Raw genomic sequence first — 20,430 nt, 5'->3', positions numbered from 1 at the left:
AATATTAAAGTTGCTTGTGTTGTTTTACCTTTTATGTCCTAAGTATTGGAAAATCTGCTTATTTCTATGCTGGCTGACACTATCACACACATGCAGGTAATGAATGTAACAGCTTGCTTCAACTCCATGTCGACGGGGTGTTATGTTACAGTGACACGTTACAAACCCAGGACTCTTTTTTTTTTTTTACATTAAAAAGGAAACATTAAATTCAAATATAACTATTTCAGATGTTTCTAGATGGTGTTTGAAAAAGAAGACAGCACAAGTGAAAATCAACATACTATGGGTGAGAGCATCCACACCGGCTGCAGGTCAGCGAGGAGAAGAAGAGGGAGAGGAATTCCCCAGACTCCCTTCTAAAATCTGTCAATTTTGTGCGCTGTCGAGTTGGGAGAAACCGAACAAACTTTGCGTATTGCCCTCTATGATAAAACATTATTATTTGGTCCTTCTTGTAAATTCGGCAAATGTTCTACTTGAGTGTAGTCATCTCACAGTGGACAGGATCTGTCAGGTTTGTCTCGGTTAACGGAGACTCCAGACTGCAGTGTGGTTCATACTCTGAGCAGATTAACCAGGGAACTATCACTTGAGCCTTTATATCATGTGGACAATCAATTTAAGTTTTTTTTTTTGTTTTTTTTTTTGTTTTTTTATCATGTCTTTTAGGGGGTGCTGCAGCCCCCTCAAGCACCCCTCCATGCTAAAACACAGTTTGTCCTCTTTCCAGTGCCACATGCTTAGGCTATTAAAAATATCACGGAGGTCCTTTAAGTTAGTAACACATCATCATCCTGAAGGTCTGTGTTTAGTGCGGGAGACACAGAGGGGAGTTTTTTTTTTTTTCTTTCCCTTTCCCAGCCGTGATGCCATGTACCACCCCCCACCATCTCCCCACCCACACATCCCCCCGTCGCCCCATGCCCCGCCGCCCTCTCCTGTCTTTGTTCTCATCACAACAAGCCCGGAGCAGATGGTGCTCTGCTTTGCTTGGCCGGCAGTGACGGACAGCCCCTCTCAGCCAATAGCCTGCTGGGGAATCAGCTGACTGGTCTGGACAGCGCCAGGTGTTTTTATCATTTTTCCTCTCCATCCGTAGGAGGAGCAGGCAGGCAGGGAGGCAGCGACACAGCGGAGGAATATCGGGGCGACAAAGCGGTCGGCGGTGTGTTTGCGGGCAGCAGGTTGGAGATCTCTCTGCAGACAGCACCATGCGTCTCCCCGAGGCGCCCTGGGACTGAGCGGATACACGAGCGACAAATCGCTGTAAACAGCCGCCAGCCGAACCCCCTCCAGGACAGGATACCCCCTCCTCCTCCTCCTCCTCCTCCTTTGGCACAATCACATTGATCTCATTTATTCTTGCGTATTGACGCGAATATCTGGATAAAGGAGCTGCGCGCTTGGGAACATCGGACTGGAATGCCAACAAGGTGAGAGCCCCGCGGGGGAAAAAAGGGGGGAACGGCTGGCTTTCTGCTGGGAGTTTTCTTTTAAAGCTGCATTTATGGTTTGAGGGGGGAAAGAAATAATGTTTGAAGTGATGCGATGTAGGAGCCATCAGTCAGACGGTCTGCGAAATGATCACTGTTCTGACTCAGAATATGTTTCCATTCATCACACATGTGTCTGCAAGGGGCGATGCAACGAGTTAGGATGTGTTTGAGATGCAGACACACTCAAGGGCATGATCTTTTTTTTTTCTTCTATTTATTTATTTTATTATTATTATTATTATTATTATTATTATTATTATTATTATTTAATAAATGCTGGAGTCCCTCACTTTGGGGGCCGGGGATCAGCCCTGAGAAACACCTCACCTCGCGGCACGTTGAACGCAACGTCTCAGCCCTCTGTAATGCGTCGAACGGTGTTCCACACCAAACAAACTTTGATCTCGTTGCGGTACTTGCGGTGCCAGCGGGAGCTGCGTGGCCGCCGCGTGCGCGACGTTCGTTGTCTAAAATGTGATTTGCATATTAATGTTAAAGTATGTCGGCAGATGTCTCGATTCCTCCCTTCGAAGCAAAAAAAAAAAGTCTTCTTCTTCAGGAGGAAGAAGACAAGGCCCTCTGTCTGTCAGGGATGCTGTGGTGAGAATGGGGTTGCAGTGGCAGGGGGTCCATTGTGGCTCTCGAACGCTTCTGCTTCTGTCGCTGCAGCTGTTGCGCTTTTGTGATGGAGACCGCCGCTGACTTGCATCACTCAACTTCGGGCACACGCTGCAGAAAAAAAAATGGTTAAGATGATAAAGGGATTTAGTGTTTTTAATGGAAGTGCTGGGAGTCCTCTTGTTTCCTCTGAGGACCTGTGGGCCAGATAAAAGTGAGGGTTTGTACTTTGTAGTGCAATGAGTCTGACAGCTTATTCAGTTAAAACAGCTTAGTCCTCATTGTGTCTAGTTGTTTCTTACATAATGTAATGGGTATAAAGCCATTGTTTTTTAGTTTTTCCTGTTTTCCCGAGGCTAGAAAAATCATCCTTCAAGGCTACACACACACACACACACACACACACACACACACACACACACACATTATATACTGCAGGTACACAAACAACTAACATGTCTGTTTTCGTCTTGAAGGGGCACTGTGTAGTTATGAAGATGGAATTCAAACCAATCTTAATATTTTTGAATATTAATGAGGTAATAATACAAACTTTTTGAATAGAAATATGTATATATTTTGTTTTCCATTGCTCTATAAATAGAATCCTCTCAGAGGAAAACAAGTGTTTGGAGCTGGAGAGGTGGCAGGGTCCGCCAAACATAAACAAAGCAGAGCAGCATGAAATTGTGTTTGCCTTTAAGGTCAGTTTGTGTCTCCAGTTTGTTCAGTCGTCAAAACGCACAGAAATGAAGATCTCTCCCTTCTGATTTTCTTCCCCACAGCTACGTACTGCACCTTTAACTCCAGCATGAGGATAGTGGGAGACAATGGGGCGTGTGTGTGTGTGTCTGTGTGCCTTACAGGCAGGTGTCTGTGCGTGTGTGCGCGCGGGTGGGGTTGTTAGGGAGACAGCAGGGCTCATGGGAGGGGGTAAAGGGCTTCACCTCCCCCCCAACACCACCACCACCACACCCATCAACACCAACATTTAGGTCCCTAGGGTATAAGGCAGGGTGAGGAGGGGTGAGCCGGGTTGTTGAGCTCAAGCCTCGACCATTATTCCGATAAGAAGGGCTGAGGCATTAACCCTTTGTCCTCAGTGGGCTACAGGTCTCACGGAAGGCAGATGCAGTGGCAGGCGAGCTCCCCCTGCCCTCTGTGATCTCCCGCGACATCACTGTGTGAGATGTTTCACGGTGTGGCAGCATGCTGATGTGTCAGAGACGCACCTGTGCTGCCCTTTGGCTCCGAGGGACGGGAGTGTGAGTGGTGGCGTTAACAGGAGCCCCCGGTGGGCAGCCCTCCGTGCTCCCAGTGGTCAGACTCAGCTTCCTGCATCACACTTGATTGGCAGATAACTCATTATGTGGCTGGTTTGAACGTGACGTGTCAACCGGGCCGACTGGCAAACTTTGTTAAGGTAGGATGGAGGGCGAATTTCTGGAGGTCGATGTTTGGTTTCTCGTAGTGGCACCATCAGATTTTGCCTGGTCAGGTTTCCTGGGATGGTGTTACAGGAGTACTTCCTTCCATGGCTGGAGTTGTAAACATATTGCTGCTGGAACTGGTGTGGCTGGCGTGCTGACGACAGCTTCCAAAACATTGTGAATTTCGCATTCTTGTCATCAAACTCTTAACTGTCACAAACCTCCATTACTAACCTCTATGTGGGATCATTCCGTCTCTGCTGAAGTTCAGTCAGTTTGAATTCTGGGTGGAAGGAAATACAGTTCATGACTGGAAGTATTCCCATCTCATCCGGTTCTCCTTACAGATGAATGGACGGCAAGGGCTGGTCTGACTGAGCAGGTGGTAGACGTTACTGGACATTGATTGTAGCTGGTCGTGGGTGATTTTTGGTAATTAAACGCATCACTCGTCCTTTCCACAAGTGTCCTTAAGCAAGATGCTGGACCCTTAAGTTCACACCAAATGATGATTATTTTAAATACACAAATGGAGACAGTTTATATGGGAATACATATTAACCATTAACTGGCTGCTTATGCATATTAGTGTGGGCTACATGTTGGCTTTTTCTTGGTCAATATAAAGCATATTAAGGCCTTATACTCTTGATGAATATATTCTATAACCACAGGGCCATTACTGAAGAGATTTACCCCAATGGACCATATTCACATGGCAGCCATTCCCCTCTGACGTCATTCTAGAAACTCAGATGTCACTGCTGTGTTCAAGGTTTAAAGTCATGTAAACACAGGGAACGTGACAAACGGCAGGAAAACACACCAGACACAATGGAACAATAGTGCTAAATGGCCGACATTTTGGATGCTAAGGTTAGCTGATGTGTTATCACATGTTGTTTTACCTTTAAATATGCATCCTTTTTTTTTAGCCTCTGATCGATCGAGAAGCGTTGAATTTCAACATTTTGTCGGATCCTCTTCATTTATACGACTTGCAACCTGGAACACAGTAGCTAGCGTTACATTTTAGCGGGATCTGAGCTGAGAATGACGTTGGAGGAAAATGGCTGCCGTGTGAATATGGTCCAAAACCTTCAAATTAAATGTTATTGCAAGTAAGTAGGGAAGTTGTACTTGAATTCCATTCTTCAAACGCTTTGCTCAGTACTGGAGGTGCCACGAGAACATTCATCCTCCCGTAATAACACTATGTCCGTATGTGCTCATAGTGTCCCAATAAGTCCAAAATAAGAGGTTAACCCAGAATTTGTTCCGCATTTTAAAGTGAGGTCTTGCTTATAACTAATTCATTAGTAGTTTGACACTTTTTAACTTAAGTCAAACTACGAGTAAATTAATTATGAGCAAGAACTTTAAAACAAGGAGCTAAGTCTTAGTTCCTCAGATGTACATTTTGTGGTTGTGTGTTCGCCCTTCAAAAGGTTATTCAAAAGAAAAATATAGTCTTTTAACAGCAGCCCCTGTTTAGTTTACATTCACACTGTGGTGTGCTCTTCTTACGGCAATACCTTACTGGCACTTGTTCTGGCAAGACCTTCGGCAAGCCACAAATCAAATCACTCATCAGCCTGCAGAGAGGAGGCGGATTTGCACGCAAGTGTCCATTGAGGTCCTCCCGGCTGAAGGTGAAGGAGTTTGAGAGGTGCAGCAATCAAGCCGCCGTAAAATCAATACCATGAGTGTTGCTGATGACGAAGTGGCCCAGGGAAGACCTAATGTTAATCACCTGCTGTGAGACCAGCCAGTGTGTACGCTGCCACACTCACGCTGACTCATATTGACACGGATGAAGGAAATCTAGCAGCATGTTTAAAGGGGCGTTACGTCGTTTTGGGGAAGGGGATTCCAGCTCATAATATCAATATTTAAAATACCGAAGCGCTAAGAATTCAAACTCTTTCACACGACTGAATTAACAAGCTGTTCTCAGAGGAAAATAAAAGAGAGGTGGCAGGGTCCGCCAACAAGATAGACAGTACAGTATGTAATTGTGTATACAGTCATGAAACGAAGAGAGTTTGTTTAGTTTATTTAGGCAGAAACAAACCAGTCTATTAAGAGGTTTCTCTTCTGATTAACATTTCTCCCCCATGACTACATAGTGCACCTTTCAATGTGTGCTTCTTTATGTTGGTAACTTACCATAATTGCCCTACATGTGTTTTACCCTTGTGTCAGGGAAAACTATCCACACTGTACACAGAAATGCAGCATTGTTTCCTCTGGTTTGCTCAGGATCGGGGGGGGTTGCGATTACATGAACAATTAAACCTGCTTGCACGCAATGTTCAAAAAACACGGGCCCCGTTCTTCCCTGTACTTCTGCTAATTTGAAACTCTGGCGAGAAAGTGGAGTGTGTTATGTAAAGAGGAAGCGGGGGGGGGGATGGAGAGAACATAAGAGCCAACCCACATTGGGCTTCTTTGAAGGGAAAAAGTCCTGATTCCCTCATCATCCGTGGAAAAAAATATGTAGTTTACTTTCAGGGAAGGTGCAAGTGTTTCTGGAGTCTGATTGGATATGTGTGTTTTCCCGTGGGGCTTTTTTTTTTTCAACAAGTTATTCTGCTGTAACGATGGAGACAGAGTCGGAGAGGATAAGCAAGGAGATGGCGTTGAGTTTTTCGCTTCATATATTCCTGTCTTCATTTAGCCTTCTTGTCACAGTAGCAGTCTGTTCTCTATCCCCTCTTGTTGTCACTCAGGTTCTGTCATCTAATTCCGGATTGTTTTTGTCACCTCAATTTGGTTCGCTTTGTGACAAGATGTGTTCATAGGCTCCCCGGGGGTTGTTTATCTCACCTGCTCCACCTGTAATTTGTCCCCCCCCCCCCCCCCCAATTTCTGCTTTATCTGTTTTTGTCTTGTGTGTGCGGATGAATAAACTGAAGCTCAAAGGCGAACCTGGACCAGCAGGGTTACGTGCGCGTCTCCCCACGGGAGCCCTAACCAGTTAAAATCACATTTTTTATTTCCTTCGTGTCAATCTCAATTCTTATCGCGTTCGAGGAAGGATTTCCTTGACGATGAGCTGTCCTCAACCCGACTCGGACAGGAATCTGAGAACTGAGCCGTGGACTTAAAAGTGATTGGTTCAGGGGGAGACTCTAGTTTTTGGAGATTTATTAGTTTGGAAAAGGCTTTCACGTCTTCCATCACTCACACATCAGCCAGGATTACTTACTTTCTTGGGCTCATGGGGTTGGAGGGGAAAAAAAAAAAAACATTGATATATTGAAGTAGATGACTATGTCCTTGTCACCAGTGTTTATCAGATTTCTGAGAAAAAAAAAAATCGGATTACAGGTGGAGGAGGTGTAGTTGCTGTCATTATCGCGCACCGGTCGCAATTTCAGTTCGTCACAAAAGGTGAAACGGCTGTCGCTGTAGCACCTTCAGAGGTGTTTGGATATTTTTAGGCAGAGCCACATCTCTGGAACTGGGTGTAAACGCCGTGCATCAGGATGCCAATTAACAAGCTGGATTTCGGTATCGCTTTAAGTGGCAGTCTGTCGAACGGAAATGACAGGGATCTGCTTTCATGGCGTGCAATCAAACTGAGCATTTGCACGGCTGTCAGATGCGTTCATGCTCGCTTTAGCCGTGAAAAGTTTTCCAGCTATGCAGGTGGCCCGATCGTAAGGGTCCACTGTATTTAGGAGCAATACCGGCCAAAGTAACCAAAATGACCGGTCACAATGCAGTTTTAGCGCTGTAACTGTAAGAAAACGGATACAAATCTACTATCTAGAATCCAAATCTCTGCAGTGTGAGCAACTTAACTGAGGAAAAGCATGGTCTCATTCTTGCGTCATGTATATAGTCGCTGCACACAGTTAACACTCAGTGCCGTTCTACAGTCATAGGATGGAGAGTAGGTGCTGATTCAGTCTTCTACTGCTGTATCATCAAACGTAATAAAGTGTGTTTCTTGGATAATTCAATAATCGTCCATATTTAGTATCCATGCTGCCTAGTTTTAGTAGACTTCATTTGGTCACTTTCCACTGTGGACACGCTTCATACTAAAAACTTGCTGACAAGTATTTTGTAGTTCAGATTATACCACGTGTGTTGGTTTTCACACACTGACAGACTTGATTTAAGTTTTTAACCTTATGGTCTGATTTATATAATCATATCAGCAACCCTCATTTTCTATGAATACAGACAATTAAAGTATTGAAAGTCTGTAGCTGGAAGAGCTTCGGGACTGTAATGCAGAAGTTGCCTATGAAGGAAAATACTCAGATTAGCAATATGAAATGATATGATGTGTAAATGCAAAGGAAATCACCAGAGCACTGCATAAAGGAGATAGTCTCAGCAGTCATCAGTATTTAGGCCTGCGTGGCATGCAGCTGTTCTGCACAGTTGCATGGAAATTAAAATGCTCATTCACTTGATTTCCTCAGACACTTTCTTTTTAGATGAACCAAGATCTGAAGTCTGCTCATTACATTAGCAGTAATAAGTTCATCTGCCATCTCTCTGAGGGCCACTGTGACTTACCATAAGACCACCTTTAGACATCCAGCGCTCCATTTTTTTTTTTCCCCCATTAACTTCGCACTATAAATTAGCTTCAGTGCGCTAGCCCACTGATGATGATCACCACCAGCCTCTAGCAAAAGAATTAACTCAGTAGAGGGATTTTTTTTCCAAATTACTAATTTTGCAAATAACATTTTCAGCATCACTTGATATATCTGAGGCATTTTAGAAGTATAAAAATGATAATGTGTATGAGTATCTGTCAGTATTAAGTTAGGGTAGGTCCAGGATGAAGGTAGGGGTGAGGGATCGAAGACAAGACTGCATGTTGCTTAAAGGAGGTCAGCCACCTTGTATAAAAGATAATGCATTTCCATATTTCTGTGAGTTTACTGTTCAACAGCTGCGCCGCCTGTGAGTTCTGTGTCTCTGAGTAATAAAAGCTGCACTACAGTAAACAGCCGGTGTAATAAAGTCATTTGAATTGATCCCACAGCCAACAACAGCTTTGTTTAATGGAGCTGTAGGCGACAGAGTTTATGGCTGAAGCTGTTATTTATTTCCAGTATCCTTTCCGCAGGTTCAAAGGTGGCCATAGTTTAAACCTCTGGGTTTTTCCATTTCCTGCCTTCCTGCCTTCCTGCCTTTGGTGTTGTGCTGTGTTGCTGCATGTTCTTCCACCTGCTGTGTGTTGGGACTCTGATCACAATGGACCTGTGAAGCCTGTGTCAGGATGTCCCAGACAGCTTTTAGTTGCTGTCGACAAAAACAAAAACCAACAGGATGTTGACACTGATTTTATTTAGTCTTTTAAGTGCTCATAGTTACATCAGAACAGTATTTTATAACCCACTTTTTACTTTGTGTCTATTATGTGTCTAGTATTAAATGGGATCAGAAACTTCTTAATCTTACTCTGCATGAAGGGGAGCACAGACAAAGCTGTCAGCATTTACCGAATGGGGAGAATCTAAGATTAACCCCATTTGTGCTAAATAGATGAGAGAGCAGACAATTATGTTAAACTACATCATGCTTACAATCTTTTTGCATAGTGTGCATTTAAATACTTTAAAAGAAATGTAAGTGACCTCATCACCACATAAAAAATAATATAAAAACCATATATATGTCTTGTGTTTGATATTCTACTTTGTGCTTTTGTTGCAGACATACAAGATTGTGACATGAAACAGATAATGTGAGCTTGATGTTGAACAATAATTTCGCCATTGTTTATTGATTGCATTCTGCCAGGAAGTCACTTCTGTCTATTGTCAGACTTCAGTCAGCTAAAAAAGAGGTAAATTATCAATGAGAATGCAATCAATTTATCAACAAAGCATCCAAAACATTCTTTGAAAAAGAGATGTTATTATGAATGTTGACTTGATTTTCAAATGATGAAATTAAACTTAATGTGAGGTAAAACTGAATCACTTTAAATTTTGTATTTGGACAGAATATTTACTCACTGACAGAATCACAAACAGGCTCTTAAAGAATTATTTTTCATAAAGAGATTACAGATGATTTAACACTCGTCCTCTCTGCTGCCCTGATATGTTGCTTTTAAATAAAGTGCTAAATGACCTGCTTCTCTCCTCTGGGTTTGAAGCCAGTGCACTGCCTCTAGCTAATCTCCACTTCAGTATCTCCATCCGCTAATCCTGACGGGCGCAGCAATCGTCACAATATACGGTGCTTCAGCTTAAAGACAACATAGTGTACTATCCATGCTTCACCGACGCTCCGCCCTGCCCCATAGGGAATCCCCAGTATAGGAGGAGCGGAGAGGTGTTCCCGTCTCCCTGGTGCTGTTGCCAGGCAGTTTGCATTCAGATGAATTAGTCAGCTCTCTTGTTTGAAAGCCTCTTAAGCGCTGTCTTCTTAAGCCGGTGTTGACCATAAAGCTGTGTGGTGGAGAAGGCAGTGGTGTTTGGTGCTGCCGTATGGCTTCGCACTGGGTGGAGTGCCTCTTTTGATAAATAGATCTAATGAGTGATGGGATCTCTTAAGTGTTGCTGTAGGATACTGCAAGTGCACAGGCTTGTTAAAGAAGTGCTGGCAGCCTATCCTGTTTGTCTGCATGCAGTATTTGCATGTGAACAAAATAACTGAGTGAGTGCGACACATATCTGATGTAAATGAGATAAAGGTATTCATAAAGTGTCATCATTGTGGAGGCTATGTGTCTAAAGGCTTGCTTTTGAGGGTGCTTTGGCATGCTGTCCAGTGTCATCATGCTCAGATGCTTTTAATGCAAGGTGTTCAGAAGATATGTGCACAGTGTTCATCATTAGGGATGCAAATTTCAATTCCTTTGATAGTCAGCTGCTTTAACAATCAGCGTGGTTAATTGTTAATGATAAAGGAAATGTGTTGGATGTTTTTCTATTAAAATACAGTTTTCACCACTGACATGATCAGTGTACAATGCAAAATCCTACATTAGCAACATTAGGAGTTAAAAAAACAGATTAAGTGAACATCAAGTTACTTAAATGATCAACCAAATGACACAAAATAGTGACGTTATTTTATTACAGGGCTCTCACATGATCAATAACTGGCCAAACTCATATTGAGGTTACTAAATGGCTAAAATATGTTATATTTAAAACACTTTTTTTTTCACATCTTTAGCATAATAAAGTAATAAAAGTTGGCTAATTAGCACTAGCCGGAAAGTACAGCTGAGGCTCATGGCAACTTTGTTAGTTATGCAGGTACTTTAGTATTTGTCAAAGTAAAAATGAGCCGCAAATGGCTAAATTGAAAGATCACCAGCTCTATTACATTTCATCCTGAGGGGAGTATAAATGTCTGTTGTAAATTGAATGGCAAGCCATCCAAAGCTTGTTGAGACAATTGATCAAAAACACAAATCTGGCACTGAAGTAAAAGTCAGGAGGCTTCATCCTCTGGGGATCATGATTATCTGTGAAATATCAATGTACATAGTGAAAGCTGCACAGTGACTGCTAATCACAAATGTATTTAATTGGACAATTCTTCAATCCCAGTCAGATTTTAATCAGAACACAATGTTTAAAAAGGCTCATCACACCCATATACTAAAGGGCACTATGAAGACAAGTGTGGTTATTAATTCAGCACACCCAGGGGGGTATATATACCATTTAAGTGTGATTCAACAATTGCACAACAATCCAGGCATAGAAAAAAAAAGAAAGAAGGAAATACCCAAAGAAATCACAAAGTATGGGAGCAGAAATAAAAGCAAACCAAACTTATCTAAGGTATTTTGAAAATAACTTGGAAGTTACAGTGCATGGAAAGAAACATTGAAATAGCCATGAATGACTGAAGAAAGCATCCTAGCAATCCATACAATAGTAAAATATTTCAGACTGGATCAAAGCAGTGGACTGACTTTTTCCATCATTAGATACAAATCATATGACTGTATTCCCATCTATTCATACCTTGGGAGGGATTTCTAATGTGGCACTGGCACTGAGAAGAAGGTGTCTATTGTTTGCCAGAACCAATGCTTTATCTTCCAAGTCACTGGAGTAAGTGTTACTGCCATATGGGCAAGCAGATGCCCAGTGTACCTCTCTGGAGCTCGCATTCACTGAACCAAGTGACTGGGCTAGATCAGAGTATATAGTGGTCTCCCAACTCTCTCCTGAAATCCCAGTTTATAGTCATAAGTCGAGATAAAGAATACTGCCTCAAGTTTTGACAGTGTTCTGTCTGTTCCCAATCATGGTTGAAAAACTCCTCGGCCTGCAAAAAACTTTTTTTTTTTCATGTTTGCCCTAAATTCTGAACGCAGAAGACGTTGCATTAAAAATTAAGACGTGCATCCTTTTTTTTTGCTTTCTTTGAGGCGAGGCACATACTAATATCTCATAGTGTTTAATGATGTTCGGAGAAGCTAATGATGGAGTCCTTATGGGCCTTTTGGATAGATGAAAGCCCTCGGCGGAATCTGATCTGTTTCCAAGTGGTTTCGGAGCAGTGTTTTGTGCACGCATTGTAATGAGCTGAACTTGCATTTTCTCAAAACTGTCGATGCTGCACATAACTCGCAGTCTCACAAGGATGGTGGAGAAACATTTGTTGTTTTAGTTGATCTGCTGTCTTTGGTAATTGCTGCATTTACAAGAAACATGAAAGATTATGTGTTAAATCCATAATTATTACATACAACCTGAACGAGAGCCCGCAGTCATGCTGGCTGCTCTGTGAGGCTGCACTGACACAGTAGTGTTTGCAGCTAAATGCAAACATCAACATGCTGACACTGCTCACGAGTGCAACAGTAACATGGTGATGTTTAGCAGGTGTAGCGGTTACCATGTTCGATGAACAAAATGATGTCATTCATTTTGCGGGGATTAAGCCATAAAACGGTAACAGACAATTGACAAAGTAAAAACTTGATGATGGCACATACAATGAATTAACCAAGGAAGGTTTTGTTTTCAGTCCTGTTTGTCTCGCTGCTGAATAATGGCTCTATTTCAGGGTTGTAAAACAGGATCAAGAACCCAAGACCTAGCCAGTTGCAGAAATAAAGGAAATGACTGTGAAGTTAACACTTGCAGATTTACACATAGAAGAGTATATCATTGGCCTTGACAGAGATCTATGATCTCTGGGTGTTCTGCTAGTTATAACTATGTATTATATATATTCTGCTTTATAATCATGAAGTGAATTTTTTTTTTTTTTTTTTTTTTTTTTTTTTTATCTTTGTATAATGATGCACGTTTTCTCTTTCTCTGCAGGTATTTCTGGAGGTCCAAGATCTTCATGTAAAGTTTTACCCTCTGCTTCGACTCCTGACCTGTTGACTGGACAGAAAAACAGAATCAGCAGAAAGTCTGGTTGATGACTGAAACGCACTCTCTCCCAAAGTCATCTGCCCCTCCTCCTATCCCTTGCCAACATGGCTAGATGGAGGTTAGACTGCTTTCTTACAGGCCAGGTGTTTGCTGGCCTGATTGTGGTATCAATTGGACTGTCCTTTGTCCAAAGCGATGAGTGCCCCCAGCTGTGTGTATGCGAGATCCGACCCTGGTTTACTCCCCAGTCCACTTACAGAGAAGCCATCACTGTGGACTGCAATGACCTTCGCTTAACACGCATTCCGGGGAACCTCTCCAGTGACACTCAGGTTCTCCTCCTTCAGAGCAACTACATTGCCCGGACCAGTGAGGAGCTCGAGCAGCTCTTTAACCTGACTGAGCTGGACTTGTCCCAGAACAACTTCAGTAACATTCGTGATGTTGGCCTTATCAATATGTCCCAACTCACCACACTTCATCTGGAGGAGAACCAGATCACAGAAATGCCCGATTACTGTCTGCAGGACCTCAGCAACCTGCAAGAGCTCTACATCAACCACAATCAGATCAACTCCATCTCCGCCAATGCCTTCTCTGGGCTCCACAATCTGCTCAGGCTTCACCTCAACTCCAACAAGCTGAAGACCATCAACAGCCAGTGGTTTGAATCCACACCCAATTTAGAGATCCTCATGATTGGGGAGAATCCCGTTGTTGGAATTATGGACTTCAATTTCAAGCCACTGGGCAACCTTAGAAGCCTGGTTTTGGCAGGGATGGATTTGACAGACATCCCCGGAAATGCCTTTGTGGGACTTGACAATCTTGAGAGTCTCTCTTTCTATGATAATAAGCTGGTCCGGGTACCTCAGAGAGCCCTTCAGAAACTACCTAACCTCAAGTTCCTGGACTTGAACAAGAACCCAGTGCACAAGATTCAGGAAGGAGATTTCAAGAACATGCTGAGACTAAAGGAGCTGGGTATAAACAACATGGGAGAACTGGTTTCTATTGATCGGTACGCTCTGGACAACCTTCCTGAGCTCACAAAGCTGGAGGCTACAAACAACCCCAAATTCTCCTACATCAACCGTCAGGCCTTTCGTGATGTCCCAGCCTTGGAGAGTCTAATGCTGAACAACAATGCCCTGAATGCCCTGTATCAGTCTACTGTGGATTCTCTCCCCAACTTACGTGAGATCAGCATCCACAGCAATCCTCTGCGCTGTGACTGCGTAATCCAGTGGATGAGCTCCAACAAAACCACTGTCCGTTTCATGGAACCTCTGGCCATGCTTTGTGGCATGCCAAGTGAAGTAAGGGGTATGCATGTGCGGGAGGTTCTGCAGAACAATCTAGCAAACCAGTGTCTGCCCATGATTTCCCATGATACGTTCCCAAGCCACCTCAACCTTGACATTGGCATGACGGTGGACTTGGACTGCAGAGCTATGTCCCAGCCTGAGCCTGAAATCTACTGGGTGACACCAATGGGGAACAAGGTGATGATGGACACCCTATCTGACAAGTACAGCCTCACCAACGAGGGGACACTGAGGATTTCTCGCATCCAAGTAGAAGACTCTGGAAGATACACCTGTGTGGCTCAAAACGCAGAGGGAGCTGACACAAGAGTTACCGCTTTACGGGTGAACGGCACCCTGTTGGACAGCACTCAGCTTATGAAGATCTACGTCAAACAAACAGAATCTCACTCTATCCTTGTCTCTTGGAAAATAAACTCCAACGTAATGACCTCCAACCTCAAGTGGTCATCTGCCACCATGAAAATAGACAATCCCCATATTACTTACACTGCCAGGGTACCTGTGGATGTCCACGAGTACAACCTTACACACTTACAACCAGCAACCGAGTACGAGGTGTGCCTCACTGTCTCCAACATCCACCAACAAACGCAGAAGTCCTGCGTGAATGTGACGACGAAGCAAGCAACCTTCACTGTGGAAATATCTGACCAAGGGACCAACACTGCACTGGCAGCGGTCATGGGAACAATGTTTGCAATCATCAGCCTGGCCACTCTGGGGGTGTACATCGCCAAGAGGTGGAAGAGGAAAAATTATCACCACTCCCTGAAAAAGTATATGCAGAAAACCTCATCAATACCGCTGAATGAGTTGTACCCTCCTCTTATCAACTTGTGGGAGGCGGACAGTGAGAAGGAGAAAGAGGGCTCATCCGAGACCAAACCCAGTCAGGTGGACACCACACGCAGCTATTACATGTGGTGAGAGCTACTTTCCAGTGGGAGGTACAAAGACATGTTTCTTTCAGGAGCACAAATATACATACTTGCTTCTTTGTGTAAAAGTGAACTGAGTAATTTTTTCGTTTCATGTTTCTTCTCTGTTTTCTTCGGATCTCTCAGACTTGCTCTTTAAAGCGAATGACAAACCGGGATTTTCAGATCTTTAGTTTAGCATATTGCCTTTTTACCTCTCGCCCATTTTGACACACAATATGGCAGCTTTGTTTAGCTTCCTGGACTTAGTAGTCACTGTGCTTTATTTTTAGTACTTGTTTTGATGAACACAGCATGAGCATTGTCACTGGATTCAGCATACGCGAGCCAACGGAAGCGCTGACATCCAACCTGTTTTTGACATGTTTCTCCGGCAGAACTGTTAGCGACTGCCATCTTTCTTTCTCTTGTAAAACAGTTTCACTGTTGACTGTTGTGCACTGAAATATATATACTAATTTGTCTATCAACTCAAATATAAGCTGACAAAGTACGTTTAGACTTGATATACCGTCTATTGAATAATGTTAGCAATTCCTCTGTAATGTTGTATCAGCTATGAGTTAATTTACTTTTTGTACATTAAATAAGAGTATGTTTGATTTAGACTTTAAGTTTGCAGAGCAGCTACTGTAAACCAGCAATAGAAATATGAATGTTATGAACTAGGTAAATAGATGTAAGGCTTTTTTAATTTCTCAAATATTTCCTTTCTTATTTTGCTAGAATATGTCTACAATCACTGGTTTTGTTGTGGTTTACACACACAAACATGTTGTTTATTGAGGAGCAAGTTAAATAAAATCTTCTTTCCTCATATTTTTTAAACCATGATTTCAACACCAAGCGTCATTTTTATAAATAGCACATATAGCTAATTGTGTAAAGTGTATATTTAATAAGAAACAGACATTTACTCAATGAAAGTGAAGGTTTGAAATATTCAACTGTGGGAAAAATCATCTCATTAATGTCTTACACTTGGATCTTATTAATTCCAATGTGATGAGTGTTGCTGTAGGTGTCGGCTTGCTTGTGTTGGTGAGAACATGCAGACTGCAGTGTGTTTCCCTCTGCAAAGCAATTATCAGAGAATAATTTAAATTCTAGTCCCGGTGCAATATAATTACTGCGCAAAATGCCTCGGAGAACGTACAGTAACTTCAAAAACAAAGAAATTAGTCGCTCAAATCCAAGACAATGGATACAGTGCCTGCATTTTTTGTTCACTGTCTGTTTTTATTGTTCCAGACATACCTCTGCGTCTCCAAAGCTTTAGAAAAGAAGTAACACAAGAAGTATAATGCAGCTGAGACGATCGGAGGCGATGGTGATTATGGATAATAGACAGCTACAAGCACAGACTGCAGCATTATTTGGCACCAAGACGCCTTTCTGTAATCCGCCAAATGTTTCACATGCTCAGCTTTTACCACTCTGTGGTGTGGAATTTATTTTGAATTATTCACCATTGTGTCACGTTGAACTTTCATTTTATATAACACTGAAGGTAGATTTTCTCTTTCTGTTAAAAGGACATAAAACAACCATCTGCTTTTCTCCGCAAAAAAAACAGTGAAACAGTTTTGTCGAGTTTATACAACCCATCAATATCTCGAGAACTCCACCACAATGCAAATCCCAGTCTCCGTGTCTAGAAAAGTGGATCTCTAGTGGGAGCCCAGAAGCTCTTCTCCTTTCCGATTTTGACTGACAGCTCTGGGCTTTGTGGCGCAATCAAACCATCTCCGTTTAGCTGCTCCTGACAACATGCTCGCTCTTGCGCAGGCTTTCTCCTGTGAAGAAACTGGTCCATAAACAGATACTGAATGATTAGCAGTTTAACTTTAGCTGGAATCATATTCCTCTGAACATTTTTTAATTAAAAATATAATTAATTATACTGGTACATTTTAAGCACCAATTATTTGTTGGTGAAGTATGTTATTTAAAACCTTTTTCACCCTCCTGACAGAACTAAACTCCAACAGCTGATGGAGGCCATGAGATTCAACTGATAATTCCCTAAGAAATGGAGAAAGTAGACCCTGAGTTTAGCTTCTTTGTCACAAACACATTTATAAACCAGTACATTTATTCAGGTACTGTCCTTAAGTCCAGTTTTGAGGTAGTTATCCCTTACTTTTAATATTATTATAGTATTTCCATTTTCTGCTACTTCATATTTTAACTCTTACACAAAACGTTCACTAATTAATGGTATTTTTTAAACAATTTATATGCTATTATATTAACGGCCATTTAGGTTCAACTAAATGGAAACCTTTGCAAGTGCTTAACAAAAAGTTTAGAAAATGTTTAGAAAAGTTTTGCTCACCAATAACCAAATTTTAACTAAAACATATTCATTTATTAATGACGGATATTAAAAAGTTTTACCTTTATACGTCATATTATACTACATGCAAATATAACATGTTTTGCTGGACAAATGTTTTTTATACGTAAGTACATTTAATATAAGATACTTTTGAGACTTTTACACAAGTAACATTCAAAGGGGCGACTCTCACTTTTACCATCGTATAGTATTTTAACATGCTATATTTACTTCTACTCAAGAATGACTTTTTAGTACCATACTGGTTTCTGGAATCTGTAATTTGTTGACATATCATAAACACTGATAAAAGCTACATTATTGTGTGCTATAAACATTTTCTTAGTTGTTATAAATATGTTTGAATTGCTTTTAAAGGCATATGAGGGGTTTAAAAAAGTGTCACTCTTATATATTATATATCCCATTAGAACCCCTTACAATACTACAACTTTGCTCCATGTATAAAGATGTCAGCAGATGTGGCAGGAACGCTGTCAGTGAATGTCTTGGGCCCTTTATGGAGACCTGTGTCCTGTGCTGAGAATGATGAACAGAGGAGGGCAAAGCAGCAGCAGTCTGGCATTTGTTAAACCTGCACATTGAAGCTGCCACTTTGAAAAAGCTGCTGCCATCCTTTTATCTGCACAGAGCGGACGAGCCTTTATACCGGCGCAGTGGGTAGCCTAGTAACAGACCGGAAATCAGCTCATTGGGACGGCTATCAATGAAAGCTTTTCAAAGCGTGTGCTGGAGCCTGCACCGTGTCCCATCCAAGTGGCCTGTTTCCATGACAACCCCTCCCTCCATCCACCTGCGGGTGCTGGCAGCCAAGTGAGAGAAGTCCCCAGAGCCTGAAATACCACTGACAAGGTCAACACCCTGCAGGTGGGAAACCACTACAACATCATGTATGCTTTCAAAGGTGTGGAGCTAGAAAAGCTCCGTCTCTGCACTGAAGGTGAGGCAGAGTGCTCCTCAGCCGGGTGTCATGCATCTTCTTCCTCTGTCACGTTTGAGGTCAAATATGAAAGTGCAGCTGAAGACAGGATGAATACTGTCAGAGAAACAATGTCACTGTGTGCGTGTTTAAACAGCTCTTGTTCCAAGCAGAGCTGCTGGTTCATCTGCATTTCAAGTCTGGAATCTGGTCTTACTTATTTTTTTGTTGTTTGTTTTGTTTAATTATCTAAGCTGACATATATAGAATAAACTTAATAATAATGCAGACAGAGGTCAGCTCTCAAGCCTACAAACACCGACAAAGTTTCAGTCTAGTGAGTATCTAAGCTGGTGGTATGTTGATGAGGTGTAAACGTACGTGTTGTGACCTGTCTGTTTCTGTCCACACCTGCGGTGAGCACCCGTTGACTCACAGCCCACAAGGACGTTTTGTCTCAATTTTCAGCAGATTTCTGACATACTCAGTGCAGTCGTTGAGAGATATTAATCAAAATGTAATCTCTGTCCGGTGAGAATGCAGGAGGCAAGGCTGAGTCGGAAACCTGAAGCTCACCGTCCACTTAGAGCGTGAAAGATTGAACACCTGCTTCTCAGAGCCAAGGACAAAGCACAGAGGTGGTCAAGGAGTTTCTTCCCAACAAAACCCCGCGGGTGACTTGCATACACTGCTAGCACTGCTGGCAAAACAGCTCCTCTGCTCCTGTTGCTGATACAGATGGAAATGTATCGTGCTTTTTAATGACCCGAGACACACCCGGCTCCATATAGCTTGTCTTGTACTATCCAGAAGCTGCAAGTTTCCAAATTTATTCGAAAAGACATTATTCATGTTTTAAAGCTGAAATATTCACTGTAGTTGCTCAGTGAAAAAGAATTAATACGCACCCCATCTGAAGTGGGTGCACGAGCTCGAGGGTATACAAATCATCTTTTCAAATAAAATTAGGATCTTCCACAGACTAGGATTACGACAGGCGACCTGAATGGAGCCATTTTGTGACTGTGTCTTCGGTTGTCAAATAAGTCCCCGCCTATTTCACTTATTTAGGAGAACGCTCCGAGGCTCTTTTGCTGTAAGGCTCCATCCATGGGAGTGAGAAGAACAATCAGTACAATCACTTTGTCAGATTCTCGGATGAACGGCTCCTTAAATGTTTAGCTGATTTATGTAAACATGCAAATCTGTTTGAAGCAGGTCTTAATGCAGGTCTTACGCTCACAGTTCCCAGGCGAAACGCAAGCGTAATCCTGGTGACAGCTGTCAGCTGGGACTGAACTTAATATTGTCTGGCAGGGGAGAAACGAGTCTAAACTGTACTAATTCCAAGATATGTGATCATCATGAAGGCTTTTTTCAGGAAAATCAGTGTTTGGAGATTGACAGTCATTGACATTGACATTTCTATGTGTTTTTTTCCCCACAAAAAAGCAATTAGTCGCCAATGAGGCTGTCACCTTGAAACTAAATATTTTCTCCCAACGCCGAAATGAATCCCCCAGTCTGTGATACCGTCAGCAGCTGAGTCAATCCCACACCACGGACAAAAAGCTTTTTACAATTACAACTAATAACAAGTACAGGAGGTGAAAATAGCCCCTCAGCCTGACTCCTACACTAATGACATGCATCAGCAGCTTCAACCCGCGCAAGGTCACTTATGACGCTTTCTTCATCTTAATTGACAGGTGCTTTTTCCCTCAGGACACCCCCCTTGGGTGGGGGCAGGGAGATGGTGTGGAAACTTGTTATTTTCTCGGTTTTTGGGGAGATTTCATATACAGGTTGACGGACAAATTTTCCTGTTTGCTCTTTTAAAAACCAAAATGACAAACAGATTTGTATGTTTGGTTAGATGCTTAGTATTTAAAATGCCTTTCCGGCCGAGGTTCATAGTTACAGGCAAGTTCACTGTGAAACTGTGTATTTCTACCGCACAGTGGCCAATGAAGTTAAAGTCGTGATTTCATT

The 20,430-nt window shown here is 42.4% G+C and overlaps 1 protein-coding gene across 1 annotated transcript; it reads left to right on the top strand.

Moving 5' to 3' along the window:
• The first annotated feature begins 997 nt into the window (after nucleotides 1–997).
• Nucleotides 998–15,980, top strand: lrrn1 (leucine rich repeat neuronal 1). The gene is made up of 2 exons (XM_037102543.1): nucleotides 998–1,436; nucleotides 12,832–15,980. Exon 2 carries the CDS (start codon nucleotides 12,993–12,995, stop codon nucleotides 15,144–15,146), a length of 2,154 nt encoding a protein of 717 aa, XP_036958438.1. The 5' UTR covers nucleotides 998–1,436; nucleotides 12,832–12,992; the 3' UTR covers nucleotides 15,147–15,980.
• The last annotated feature ends 4,450 nt before the right edge of the window (nucleotides 15,981–20,430 follow it).

This window comes from Acanthopagrus latus, chromosome 6 (assembly GCF_904848185.1).
Source record: "Acanthopagrus latus isolate v.2019 chromosome 6, fAcaLat1.1, whole genome shotgun sequence".
Classification (NCBI taxonomy): domain Eukaryota; kingdom Metazoa; phylum Chordata; class Actinopteri; order Spariformes; family Sparidae; genus Acanthopagrus; species Acanthopagrus latus.
Note: the sequence above shows the minus strand (reverse complement) of the source record. Positions and strands in the feature narration are given on the sequence as shown.